Source organism: Astyanax mexicanus, chromosome 13, assembly GCF_023375975.1.
Source record: "Astyanax mexicanus isolate ESR-SI-001 chromosome 13, AstMex3_surface, whole genome shotgun sequence".
NCBI classification, from domain to species: Eukaryota; Metazoa; Chordata; class Actinopteri; order Characiformes; family Acestrorhamphidae; genus Astyanax; species Astyanax mexicanus.
In genome coordinates, this window is record NC_064420.1 from 47,345,653 (window position 1) to 47,358,285 (window position 12,633).

General features: G+C 33.7%; 1 protein-coding gene across 1 annotated transcript; it reads right to left on the minus strand.

The window, feature by feature from the left end:
* Positions 1-1,145: 1,145 nt before the first annotated feature.
* arl6ip5b (ADP-ribosylation factor-like 6 interacting protein 5b) lies at positions 1,146-10,622 on the minus strand. The gene is made up of 3 exons (XM_049463171.1): positions 10,348-10,622; positions 7,894-8,111; positions 1,146-3,641 (listed from the first exon to the last, which is right to left on the minus strand). Exons 1-3 carry the CDS (start codon positions 10,524-10,526, stop codon positions 3,466-3,468), a joined length of 573 nt encoding a protein of 190 aa, XP_049319128.1. The 5' UTR covers positions 10,527-10,622; the 3' UTR covers positions 1,146-3,465.
* Positions 10,623-12,633: the final 2,011 nt, after the last annotated feature.

Sequence of the window (12,633 nt, forward strand, 5' to 3'; positions counted from 1 at the left end):
CATGCTCCGCCTTTTGCTGCCCCGACCCTTCAAAATAAGAGTCTGACTCCTACACTACACTACACACACCACTACCACCACGCTCCTCCCACTGCTACCCCGACCCTTCAAAATAAGAGTCTGACTCTTAAACTACACTACACACTGAACACCAACGTACTTAACTCTAATTCAGACTTACAAATAATCGTTAAAACGCCCTATTAAACAAATCTTTTTCAATAAAAATTAATAAACAATGACTGTAAAATAATTTCCCTCAATTTATTTATTCCCTAAATTATTTTCTAAATCTAACAGCTTAATAAAATATTTTCAAAACAAATGTCATAATCTTTTTTTCTTTTAACTGTTCTTTTAATAGTATATAAATTATTATTAATTTCCCCTGATTTAACAAATAATTGTAAAATTTGTCAATGCAAAACAATGATGATTTACAACAATTAGCTGTAATAATCCAGTCCATCAGTTCAATCCCTTTTTTTACTCAATTCAATGATCAGTTAAACTTCATAGATTATTATTTCTTTCAAATGTCATAATCTGTTCCCTTAAGTGTTTACTCATAATATTCTGTTCACTTTAGTGTAAAATTATTAAATAAAAAAAGGTTTAATTAACAATTTCTTTCTATTTAATTTACTAAATTATTATTTTTATAATTTTATTATAAATTATACATTTCTCTTGATTTAACAAATATTTTAATTAATGTAATAACCAATGATGATTTAATGATTTTTCACAGTTATTAATAATAATCCATTCCATCAGTTCAATACCTTTTTTTACTTAATTCAGTGATCAGTGGGATTTGATAAATTATTTCCTTCAAATGTCAGTCTGTTCAGTATGAAATTAATATAAATGTTCATTTAATTCATTATATTTAATTTAATATACTTAATAAATTATATAATAATAATTGTATTATAACTGATTGATTTCTCCTTATTTAACAAATATTTTCGTTAATGTAAAAACATTTTTGAAATTTGACTTAGTGTTTAGTGCCCCTTTAAACAGTAAGTCTTACATCTGATTTGATATTGCATATCGCAATGTTACAATATTATTGCTTCTACGTAAACATAACACAAAAAAAATAAAAAGATGAAAGAATAAAAGCACATTTCTGCAGGTTTCCGTCAGTCAGAAGAAGCTTTTATTGAATCGGCTTTTATTAAATGGTGAAAGTGCGTACAGGGTCCCTCTTTGGATTAATAACCACAGTCCTGGTCTGATTCGTCCATAAAAACAACAGAATACACATAAATATAAACCTGCTGCGGCTACAGAACTGGATCAGGCCTGATCGTAAAAATGCATAGATGTAATATTTCATTAGTACATAAATATAATAATGATGTTGAGTTGAGTTTGTGACTGATTAAGTGTTTTCTGATTTACAAATTTAATAACTTTGGTTTGTGGAATACTGACCAAGTGAGCCAAATATACTGTATATATAACATAATAAAAATTCAAATGTATACACTTCATATATTTATGTATATATTTATGTGTGTAAGACAAAAATATTTATAGATCAATCCCATACATCCGATATAAATGAATTATGAATGTTCCCCAAAACCATCACTGCACACAGATGTGAATAAAATAAGCAATAGAAGAAAAAAAAAACTGAATTGTTTAAATTGAAAATTTAACTAAATTACATGTTCACTGAATGTCCGCCAACATGCCAGCATCCTGGGGTCAATATATTTAAAATATTTAATAAATCAATTCTATATAATAACAAATTTGGTAGTATTCCTACTGGTCCTCTCATTATTAATACTTATAAATATTTTTTGTTTTTGATTGGACAACAGATGATATCTGTATAAAATAGCCATCTTGATTAATGAGTAACACTAGATATTTTATTGCAGTTTATTAAAGATGATTTGACTTGCAGTCAAAAGTTTGTACACACCCCTTCTCATTCAATATATCTATATTTTATTATTTATTAGTCTTATTTATTCATTGTAGATATATACTGAAGGTTTTCTCAAACACTGCTTATTAATAATTGTCATCTCACGCAAATTAAGGACTTTGATCCCATCCGGTGTGCTGGTTTTAATCAGCTCCTGGACGGTGGGACGGTGTTAGTCTGGAGCCTTGATAATAACATAAAAAAAAGTATTTCAAAAGCATCAGTTTTTATTGGTGTTTGATTGATTTTGTTTTTAATGAAGGTTTAAAAAAAATATACAAAAAACTGTTAGTAAATTAAATATATATTAATTTTGCCAATATAATTATCACAGAAATATTCCAAAAATACTGTGATATTATTTTGGGATTTTTTTGCCCAGCCCTACATCACTATGAAATCTAACAGAAACACAAAAGAAAAGATAAAATTCTTTCACAGTTCTGATGTCTTCAATATCTTTGATCTACAACATAAATAAAGAATTAAAAATAGGAAAAAAAACATTGAATGAGAGGGTGTCCAAACTTTTGACTCGTACTGTAACAGATTTTTTTTGCAGTGTACGCAACATTACATAACATAACATCACGGATTTGGCTTTTTAGATGCTGCTGTTCTGTAGGAATTGTGTTGATGGTTATTTGAGGTAGCACTCTGGACTTTTATTCACTTAAATAAATGAGTACAGACTGATTTAATCCAATATCAATCATGTTTAACATGCCACGTTTATCAATGCACTTCAACATGCACTGTAAAATGTGCAGCACTATTATTATTATCATTATAATCATTATTATCATTATTAATTTTAACGTAACGTTTGCTACAGATACTGAAGAAAAACAAAAAATATGTAATGTGACTATAAGCTACACTGATTTTATAAGCTATAAAATAATAACAATAATAATATATAACAGAACATATGTAGCTTTCTAAAGTGCGATCCTTCCTTTAATTGATTCAACCAATCAGAACTCTCGATACAAAGTTACAAAACGCTTTGCTTTGCTGTCCTCATAGCAAAACTATCTCATCTCATTGCTAATTGATTGTTTGCTTATAATATATTGTTTAAACACTCTTCAATCCATTTACATTCAAAACCATTATATATTTATTATAAGTGCAAAAATAAAGATAATTACTACATTTATATATATATATATATATATATATATATATATATATATATATATATATATATATATATATATATATATCAAAGGTGCATAAGCAAAGGGAAGCGAGACATGCTAAAATATATAGATATATGTATGTATATTTAGATACACAGTATAGTGTACAGAAACCTCACATGGTCTAAGCTGGGAGATCTGGAAGCTCGTTCCTTTTTACAGAAGCGATTGTGAAACAGGATAAGCAGTAGAACTCGGGCAGGAGGGGCTTATTGAGCGGGTCAGAGTGGGCGTGACCCCGGTGAGGGTCCGAGCTTTGAGCTTTGGGGTCGGTGATGGTGAGATTGATTGGTCATGGGATCATGCTCAGTCCTTCAGCTTGCTCTCAATAAAATCCTGGATCTTGTTGATTTTCTCCTCCTGCTGGTCCAGCAGATCCAGGATGACCCCCATGGGCGTCTTCTTCAGTCCCGCGCCCTCGATCTTATTCTCCAGCTTGTTCTTCATGCTGCGCAGCCGCAGCGAGGCGTGCACCAGGATCACTGCAGGTAAAGAAAAAATACGCTTATTATTACGATACTTATACTTAGAAATAAATATACTATACTGCCACGGCGGCTCTTCTGAAGTCTTGATGTCTTGTAATTCATTTAGTCTATATACTAGCGAATCTCAAAAAATTTGAATATCATTGAGAAGTTACTTTATTTTAGTAATTTAGTTCAAAATGCAAAACATATATATTATATAGATGTATTAAACACAGAGTGATCTATTTTAAGCCTTTATTTCTTTTATTGATGATGATTATGGCTTACAGCCAATAAAAACAGCCAAAAAAAGTCAGTATCTCAGTAAATTAGAATATTATATAACTAAGACCAATTGGTACTTTTGGCTACAGTGTGGGCAGTGTGCCAAGTCCTGCTGGAAAATGAAATCCACATCTACATAAAAGTTGTCAGCAGAGTTCAAGCAGTTTGGACTCTTCCTCCCTTGATTTATAAATGAAATGTAAAATGTACTGATGATCAGTGATGGTTTGGAGAGACATGTCTGTCATCTGCTGGTGTTGATCCACTGTGTTTTATTATCAAGTCTAAAGTCAGTGCAGTGTTTTTTTCCGACAAAATCTTACAGCACTTCATGCTTCTTCCCTCTGCTACTGATAACTTTTATGGAGATGCGGATTTCATTTTCCAGCAGGATTTGGCACACTGCCCACACTGCCAAAAGTACCACTTCGTCTTATCTAATATAAAAATTTTCTGAGACAGATTTTTACAATAAAATAAATAATAAACGCTTAAAATAAATCACTCTGTGTGTAATACATCTAATATATAATATATGAGTTTCACATTTTGAACTGAATTACTGAATAAAGTAACTTTTCAATATTCTATTTTTTTTTAGATGCACCTGTATCATCCAATATATGGATACAACCTCAATAATTTTACTTATCTAGGAAAGTCAATCAAAGCGAATGAGCCTGTACAATACCAGTGAAAAATTTGGACACACACCTTCTCATTCATTAATTTATTAATTTTCTACATTGTAGATTAATTATTAAGACATGAAATTTAAGGGACACATATGACATACATAGGTAATAAATAGAAAAAAATTGTCGACATTGATTAGAACCCTGTTTTAATTTTATTAACATGTTATTTATTTGAGATATAGGCCTGTTATGATAACCACTTAATTGTAAGATTACATTTACAGATTACAATTTATTAATATGCTTTTGTTTCATCAGTGGCATAAAATTGTCTTAAATAAAAATATATTGTTTATCACCATTATTTTTCAGACATTTTTGATCCACACCAAAACACACATTGTGACAGGCCAGACCTTTCTTTGCAACTAGCTATTAAGCTAATAAACAAGTAAAAAAGTGTGTGTTTAACTGTGTATAAGTGTGTTCTGTGGTCAAGTTAAGGATGTGTACTTATTGCCACATGCATTTAGGCATTCAGCTGTTAAAGGGCGTGTCCGTCAGGCTCTGCTGCTCCTATTGTAAGAGAGAGAGCAGTAGGAGAATGTGAACCATGCGTTATCATTCTTCAAACTATCAGATAACTACAGGAGATTCATCAGGAGTTAAGAGGACTTAAGGTACGCCCAACTGCACACTAGTTACAAACACTCACTAGTTTTTGAGTTAATATTAAATAGAATAGATAAAAATATTAAAGTTCAGTATACTCACATCCGCCAGTTAGTTTTTGTGTTTGGATAATTTGGACATAATTATCCTGCATTGCCAATATCATTCACTGTTCTACTAATTAGTTTCACCACCACTGTTCTGAGTTTTGCATTCTTTGTATAGTTATCAATTCCCCCGGTAATTACGTGCCCTCAAAAAATTTTGGAACAGTAAGGTTAATCCCTTTATTTTTGCTCTAGATGGGAAAAACACTTGAGTTTAACATTAAAAGCTTAATATGAGACAAAATATCAACATTTCAGGGTTTTTTCAAGCATTGGATCAGATAAAATAAATGAAAGTTAATAAGACTTAGTTAATTTTTAGATGCAACTTTGATCTTTATTGATCTTTTGTCTCATTTTCAACTTATAATGTCAAACGTTGTGTTCTTAATTGTTTTAGTTAAGCTACTGGATGCCTATATTGCCTTTGGGACTACAGTGGATATAAAAAGAGACCAAGATAAAAAAATGTTTTACCTTTAATGTGACCTACCTATGGAAAGGAAGTAACACCCCAAGTGGAAGCATGACGTTATAAAATGAACCAATCACGTAACCGCGCACGCTGCACTGGGAGCGGATAGTGTAAACACCTGCAGTGAATCAACCACACTTGAAGCTAAACCCAGACCACTGATTTCAGGAGAACCAGAGATCAGTGAAATCAGTGTGTTAGTGTATTCTCTTCTCTATGTTATAGTATTATTTTGTTGTTTGAAATTGGGATGCAGTCTAGGTCTGAGGTGGATTTGGCCCTTAATTCAGCTCTGTGTAGGTATGTGTTAGTGCTGTGCGATATGATGATAAATATCGTGGGGACGATAGAAAAGTGTCTATCGTGCTACTTACCTTCTATCCTCCCTATCGTTTCTACAGTAATTTCATCAATTATTCATGCAGATATATAAAGTAGGCTACGATGAAATGTATTGGCGTGGTCACTTTGCATAAACTCGGTTTATATAAGTGATAATAAAGTAGTCTTCACAAAAAAGCTTCATAATGTGGTTTTGCGACGTGGCACTGCTTTACATTATTTGACGGACACTTTAAAAAATGTTAATTGAGTTTATTTTGACAACTCAATTTAAATACCTGTACAATTATGAAAAAATGAGCTACTGCATCTACCTCATCTGTTTTCATTTGATACATATATATTGCTGCACTAAAAGGTAGTAATTCTCATTTGTGAAAGTTTAATGGTTTAAAGGTTTAATGTCACTTTGAAATAAAGTTGGAAGAATGTAAGCAAAGATATTATTTTGTCATCTTTTTTGAAGAATAACTGAAAACATACTCAAATGTGGTATATCATGATATATATATATATATATATATATATATATATATATATATATATATATATATATATATATATATATATATATATATATCACAATATAAAAAAACACCATATCGTGATATAAGATTTTTCCCATATCGCCCAGCACTAGTATATGTATTTCTAGTTTAATCATAATTTAAAAGAGTCACAGCATGAATATCAGATTGCTGCACTTTTCCGTTATTAACTATCCTGCAGACAGACCTGCTCTTCTAACTCTCAGCAGAAGGATTTGAATTTAACGCCAGTCTGTGCCAACTGCTCCTGCCAGCCAATGCTAAAAATGTATATAGTGTAATAAGGGGAACACAGCTTTTGACTTCTTTAACAACATAGCAACCAGTTCTCTCTCTCTCTGTCACACACACACACACACACACACACCCTGTTGTCCATGACAACGTCAAACACACACACCCTCACTCGGCCCTTTACAGTAAATCCTGAGGAATGTGTGTGCTGGGAGGAAACCCACGGTTTTGAACAGTGCTGGAGTGACTCAGCAGCGTGTGAATACGCTCTGCTCTCTGGGCTGCTGGTTGTGATGGTGTGATTTGGCTTTTTACAGTATTTGATTGTTTATAGTCTGACGGTTTCACTGTATTTTATTTTATTTTATTTTTTTATTTTGCATGATAAAAATGATCTTTCAAGCTTTAAAAGGGCTATAATTGCTGCTCTTGACGATTTTTTTGTACCTTGTGTCCAGAGGTTTAGGAAGGTTTATCTCTTGTGCTAAAAAAAAAAAAAAAAGATTCCACACCCAGAACTGATTCTGGGCTCGGCTGGGGGACGAGTCACTCCTATTGCAAGGAACAGCAGGAGGAGCTCCTCAGATAAAGTGCTGTTCTCATTTCTCTCCAAGCAGGACAGAGTAAGACGAGCGTTTTCACATGTTAAAGTTGTTTGGAATGCTCTTATCAGTTTAAAAAGTCAGAAAACTGTCCTCAGCAAAACTATAAAAATCATATATTTGTATTTGGTTGTGCTGTCTTCATGTGTGCTGTTTTTCAACTTTAGGAATAATAATTTTAATAAAGCCTATAAATATATATTTTTTTATCTGGCAGCTGTTCTTTACATTGTGCCCAGATTTAGTTATCGGTAATAGAAATCATCCAAAACTGACAAAAGACAGATTGATGCTTTTGAGTCAAATCAACTTAGAGTAAACCCCTCACTTTGCATGCGACACAGCGAAGTGCGGTACTCACAGAGTAAGGGGAAGGTGATGCCGAAGATAAACACCATCACCCCTCCACACAGCGACAGCAGGAAGTAGCTGGTTCCCATCACAGCGAAAATAAACAGGGTGGGATTCTTCTTCTTAAAGTTCTTGATCACAGCCATGTTCTCTCCAGCCCAGACTGCGCCCATGAACACCAGGGTGACCACCGCTCCACCGAGGAACATCCCCAGAGGATTCATAAACCTGCAACATGCATTAAACACAGTCAGAATGGAGTCACATTTATAATGCTTATAGTTCATAATGGGCTGGGCGATATGGAAAAAAATCTCATCACGATATAGTTTGCCATCTCCTTTAAGATGTGCAGTCTGTTAGCCTAGCTAGCAAAATCATTCCGGCATTGTGAATGTAATAAATAACTATCTTAAGTGAACTACAGCCATAATCCACATCTAATATCAAACCACAGATCCTACCAACCCTAACCAGCACTAAGGAATCAATCTGTTATTAAAAAACAGTGATTAATTTAGCTCGGAAATACAGTTAGCATCGCCAGTTAGCCGTTAGCTATTGCAGCTAATCCTCTATGCTACATGTCAAAATAAAAGTCTCCTGCACAACCGTTGCAAAAAATGCCCTGAATTTAATATTTAACGTATTTAATATTTTACTTTTTTTTTATATTTAATAAAAATTCAAACATTTTATTTGAAAGGAAACTATTGTGTAATTGCATATGAAGTGTGTCAAATAAATGACTTTTGAATGCATTTACATTAAATGCACCTGTGGATACTCTTAAAAGGGGTGTGTGGTCTGTTTCAGCCTCATTATTTAACCTTAATCATAGTACTATTAATAAACTAAAAGTATCTGTATTTGTATCGGTATCGGCAATCTTATATCAGTTTTATATCGGTATCGGATCGGAGCTGAAAAAAGTGTATCGTCCCATCACTACTCACTGCCCACCACTATCTAACAGTAGAAAACTTTTAAATAAGAAAAAAAAACAGTTTTAAATGTTTTATTGAAAAAATAAATGATTAAGCAGAACCCAAAACCTTCAGGGACTGTAAGGGTGGGTACGGGTGGGTCCTCACAACAATGTACCATCAGAGCAGAGTTCCCTCTTCAGCTAAACATAGTCTAAATGACTCAGTGATTCCAGACAGCTGAGACGATAGCAGCTGCTCCAGCTTAGTGATCATCAGCCAATCATCAGCTCTATCATCAGATCACTTCATAAACAAATAAGTATAAAATAACAATTAAAGACCTAGAAATTAATCTGTGCGCTGCTTCTTTAAGACTATCGCTGTGTTTGGATGTAAAGCTTCACTGAAAGCTAGAGGTTGAAAGTAACTTAACCCTCTCATGCCCAACAACTGTGTTTAATATGGTTCAAAAAAAATTTACAGAGGTGTTGTCGTGTGACATCACACGAAGATATTCTGTATAGTTATGATTCATAGGGATTCACCAATGTGTGAATTCTGGGATGATGCTGATATACACATTTATAACTTACAGAGAGTCTTAAAACAAAGAATACAGTACCAGTAAAAAAAAAAAAACTCATTCAATGTTTTAATTAGTTTTCCTACATTATAAGTAAATACTGAAGTGATTCAGACTATGAAGGAACACATAAGGAATCATGTGAAGCATTTAGGTGCTCTTATCTGGGAAGCTCTTAAGCCAGTTTCATCACAACAGTTTTGATGGTCTTCGCGACTGCACTTGCTGACACATTCTTGAAATAATTCTTGATTTTTTTTTTCCCAGATTGACTGACCTTCATTTTTTCTTAAAATATTTGTTTCTTTATTTAGTTGAGTAGTTTTCGCTTCTCATAATAGGGATTAGAACATTACTTAAATAGAGCTATTCATTGTATACCTGTAACTCTACCTCTTCACAACTTTGCAACTGACGCTCTTAAACACATGAAGAGGCAAACATTTAAGTAATTAACTCTTGACGAGTTCAGCATAGCTGTTAACTGAAAGCCTGAATATGTCTATATAGTGTGTGTGTGTGTGTAGTGTTTGTGTATATAGTGTGTGTGTAGTTTAGTAAAGGAATTCAAGAGACTTTTATCAGAGTTTATATGTATGTGTATTGAATAGGTCCCCAAATGTTTGGTACTATATCACATTGGACAAAATATGCTTATTTACAAAATAAAGTGATTTTTGTTTTATTGAGGCATTTTTGAGCAGAATTGTGTTGTCAGGTTCTCTCTAGCTCATTTAGAAAAGGGTGTCCCCACAGTGTCGGCCTTTTTTCATAAGGCCTCAAATGTGTCCTAAGACAGTATAGGTGTGTGTAGTGTGTGTAGTGTATATACTGTGTGTGTGTGTGTGTGTGTGTGTGTGTGTGTGTAGAGAGAGAGAGAATCAGACAGCAGATGGAAGGGGGGGGGGTGTTAGGCTGGTGGTAAACAGGGCGGCTGAGCTGCAGATCTTACCCCACTATGATGAACACCAGCACGGCCACGGTCAGGTAGTTGGTCTGGTAGTACAGCAGGTTGCTGATGACCCGGTTGTTCCACTTGCTGAGGTCCTGCAGGTCCGGCCGGGAGAAGCGCTCGGCCCCGGGGAAGAAATCATCCCACGGCCTGAGCGGAGCTACTTCCATCCCCGACATCACCACGACTCCTGCACCAGCGCACTGACTCACTACTGACTCACTGAAGCTCCAGCAACCAGCACCCAGCACTCACACGGCTGCGAACCGACTTTCTCAACTGAACGAGTCAGGAGTCGACTCCAGCAACCAGCACTCACACTGCTGAGAACCGACTCTTTCAACTGAACGAGTCAGGAGTTGACTTTAGCATCTAGCACTCACACTGCTGCGAACCGACTCTTTCAAATGAACAAATCAGCAGTCGACTTCAGAACCCAGCACTCATCACACTACTGAGAACCGACTCTTTCAACTGAACAAATCAGCAGCCGACTTCAGCAACCAGCGCCCACTCACTGAGAACCGATTCTTTCAACTGAACGAGTCAGGAGTCGACTCCTGATTCCTGACTCCTGATTGTAAGCCTTTTTTGTTTTCTGTTAAAATGTGTTAAACTAAACCCCAAGATTTTTGCTGACTCCACCCTCAGCTCAAAAAAAATGGGAGGGGCAATTTAGAAGGGGAACTGCAGTGATGTATGGGTTTAGGGGTGGGGCATATTGAGAGCTGATAGAGCTATACAGGCCAGTTTAGGCCCAAACTCTTTTTTGTTAGTATTTTTTTTAAGTCTGTCTAAACTGCAGGTTCCAGGAGTATCTTTGTTTTGCATTTATTTTAATGTATTTTTTACGTACATTATTTGTTGTATATTATTTTTAAATGAATCCAGTTTATTTAAAAATACTTTTATGACTATTCATAGTGCAGCTGGTTCTTACAGAATATATTTTCTACATTCTAGTTTAAATGGCTCTTTAATTTTTGTATTTTATTTGTATTTAATGTATTTTTGTGACACCCTGTATACTCCATGTATATGTGTTTATTAATATGGTAAATAAAGTAATATAAATAAAACATATGTGATATAATGTGTGTTTTTACATCAGTTACACAATTCATTTTACACATCTTTTTATAATACATTAATTTAAGCTACAAAAAAATCTAAAGAATCACTTCTTAGATTCACTTAAAGATTCTCTAAAAAGATCCGGAATTCTCATCACAGACACAGCCTACAGACAGAGAGCCGGTTTAAACAGAGACTGCCCACTTCCTGTTCTCCCGTTATAATAGAAAATTACCACGAACCGCTAGAGGGCGCCCGCGAGTGAGCCCAAAATGAATGGGGGTGAATGGAGCTAAACGGCTAAAAACACAAATTAAATATAATAAGTATCCATATGTCCAAGATATTCTTTTAATTTTCTAAAGTATAATAAGGTATTTTAATAAAATAGCAAATAAAACATAACTGTGTATTTTAATTTTTTAACAGTAAACAGGTTTTGGCCAATAGATTCGCTAGCGTTGCTGCTACTACTGTGTGCTGATTGGTTGGTGAGCTGGTGCTAGAGTTTTAAAGTCTTATTAAATGAGTTTAAAAGCTTTTTAAATTATGTATTATATACTGAAACATTTACTAATGTTCTGGGTTGAGAAAATGAGTACACTGTAAGTATAAAAAATCTTTAATATTTATAATATCTAATTTTACTCATTTTCTCTATAGGAACCTATTCATTTTGGACTCGCTCGTGAGCGCCCTCTACTGGTCACACAACAAACCGCAAGAGATTCCCAAGTGGTCTTTCTCCTGCTGATGAGCATCAACTATACAAAATAAAAGCCCCTTAAAGCTTTTTTAAAGACAATTTTGTAAAAAAAAAAAAAAAAAGAAGAAGAGAGAAATTTTTAAATCTAAAATAATATCTACCATAATTGTGTCCTTTTGACCTTAACTATTATTATTATTATTATTATTATTATATTTCATAGAATATTAATAATGCCTAAGGCTATATAATTAAAATATATGGTTTTCACCATTTTTCTTCATTTTTCTATATACACATAGGTTGACATATTTGTAATTACTTTGTAAATACTCTGTAATTAAAAGGTAGCTTACAAAAATCTAATACATAAAGACATTTTTTTAGGTCCACATGCTTAAATAATAGGTTAACAGGATACCATTTAACATTTACCATTTAAAAAAAAAGGTGTATTTGGATATTGAGAAAAATTGTATATCTTTATTCATCAAAAGTTACATTAC